Source organism: Tupaia chinensis, unplaced genomic scaffold (genome assembly GCF_000334495.1).
Source record: "Tupaia chinensis unplaced genomic scaffold, TupChi_1.0 Scaffold140061_1, whole genome shotgun sequence".
Taxonomy (NCBI): Eukaryota; Metazoa; Chordata; class Mammalia; order Scandentia; family Tupaiidae; genus Tupaia; species Tupaia belangeri.
This window is the reverse complement of record NW_006199940.1, coordinates 756826-758003: the sequence shown is the minus strand read 5'-3', so window position 1 is coordinate 758003 and position 1178 is coordinate 756826. Positions and strand designations below refer to the sequence as shown.

Genomic DNA, 1178 nt, shown 5'->3' with positions numbered 1-1178 from the left:
CAGGGAACCCACCAAAACACACTTGACCTTTTTTTTTTTTTCAGATGTTCCTCAGTGACTTTAATAAGGAAAAATATGCTTCTGAGATAAATTCTCTGGTCTGCAGTCTTCTAAACAATACTGTTTAGTTTTGAACAATAATGAGAACCTCCTGGGACGGTCTGAGCCGGCTTGGCCACGTGATGAGAGCTGTGTGTGGCGGGGGACAGGAGTGCAGGTGTGAGGTCCACGCCTGCATAACTTAAGGCTTGCTCCGGGGAGCTCAGGAGGTCCTGGGAAGATGCAGAGCTGGAGTACTGCGTCCTACTCAGAGGCATGTTTGCAGGTTACTGCTGTGCGACCAAGGACCAGCGGGGTGGACAGATAGGAAAGGGCGTGGGGGAGTCCAGGGCGGAGAGTAGTGCCTGTCCCCGTCTGCCCCAGGCTTTTCACCATACAGGCTGAGGGGAGCAGGACCTCGGGCCAGGAGGACGCCAGGCGTTGCTTTAGGTATGATCGGAGATCTCTGATGATTCTTTCAGGGGAAGACATGTGCCGGGTGTTGTTTCTCCAGATGGTAGGATGCGAGGTGTTGGGCGCCTGGTCCCGTGCAGGCTGTCAGGTGCTTACTGCAGTGTGGCAAGTCAGCCCGATCCAGCTGGCTGAAGAGGTGTTAAGTTCAGAGTTTCTGAGGGCTGGAACCTGGCAACAGGTAGCTAGGTGGTTCTGGCTCAGTGCTTCTCCTAAGCTTACTTTGCGTTTAGAAGGGAGGAATATCAAAGACATTTGACACAGTTGAAACTACAGCGAGGTGTGTATTTAGTCCTGATTTTGGGGTCACCGATACATTTTAGCAAGTAAATATGGAATATTGCAAATATGGAATCCATAAATAATGAGGATCAACTGTAAATGTACGACCTGTATTAAGGTGAAAACCTTAAAAAAAAATGCATGTACCTATCACTCAGTTTAAGAAGCAAAACATTACCAGTCCCCATTCCATTCCCTGCTTCAAAGCAAACAACTGCTCTGCAAGTGCCCTCACTTTTCCTGACATTGATCTAACATAAATATGTTTCTCTAAACAATATTGTTTAGTTTTGAACTTTAAAATGAAATCGTTCCTTTTTTTTTCTTTTCTTTTCTTGTTTTTTTTTTTGGGGGGGGTGAGGTTTTCGCTATAGGGCACGCGCGCT

The 1178-nt window shown here is 47.1% G+C and overlaps 1 protein-coding gene across 1 annotated transcript in view; it reads right to left on the bottom strand.

Moving 5' to 3' along the window:
* CUNH8orf33 (chromosome unknown C8orf33 homolog) overlaps positions 1 to 317 on the bottom strand; it is a 4780-nt gene extending 4463 nt beyond the window's left edge. The window contains exon 1 of the mRNA XM_006162480.2: positions 159 to 317. Within this exon, the coding sequence (XP_006162542.1) occupies positions 159 to 317 (159 nt within the window). The remainder of the gene's footprint in view (positions 1 to 158) is intronic.
* Positions 318 to 1178: the final 861 nt, after the last annotated feature.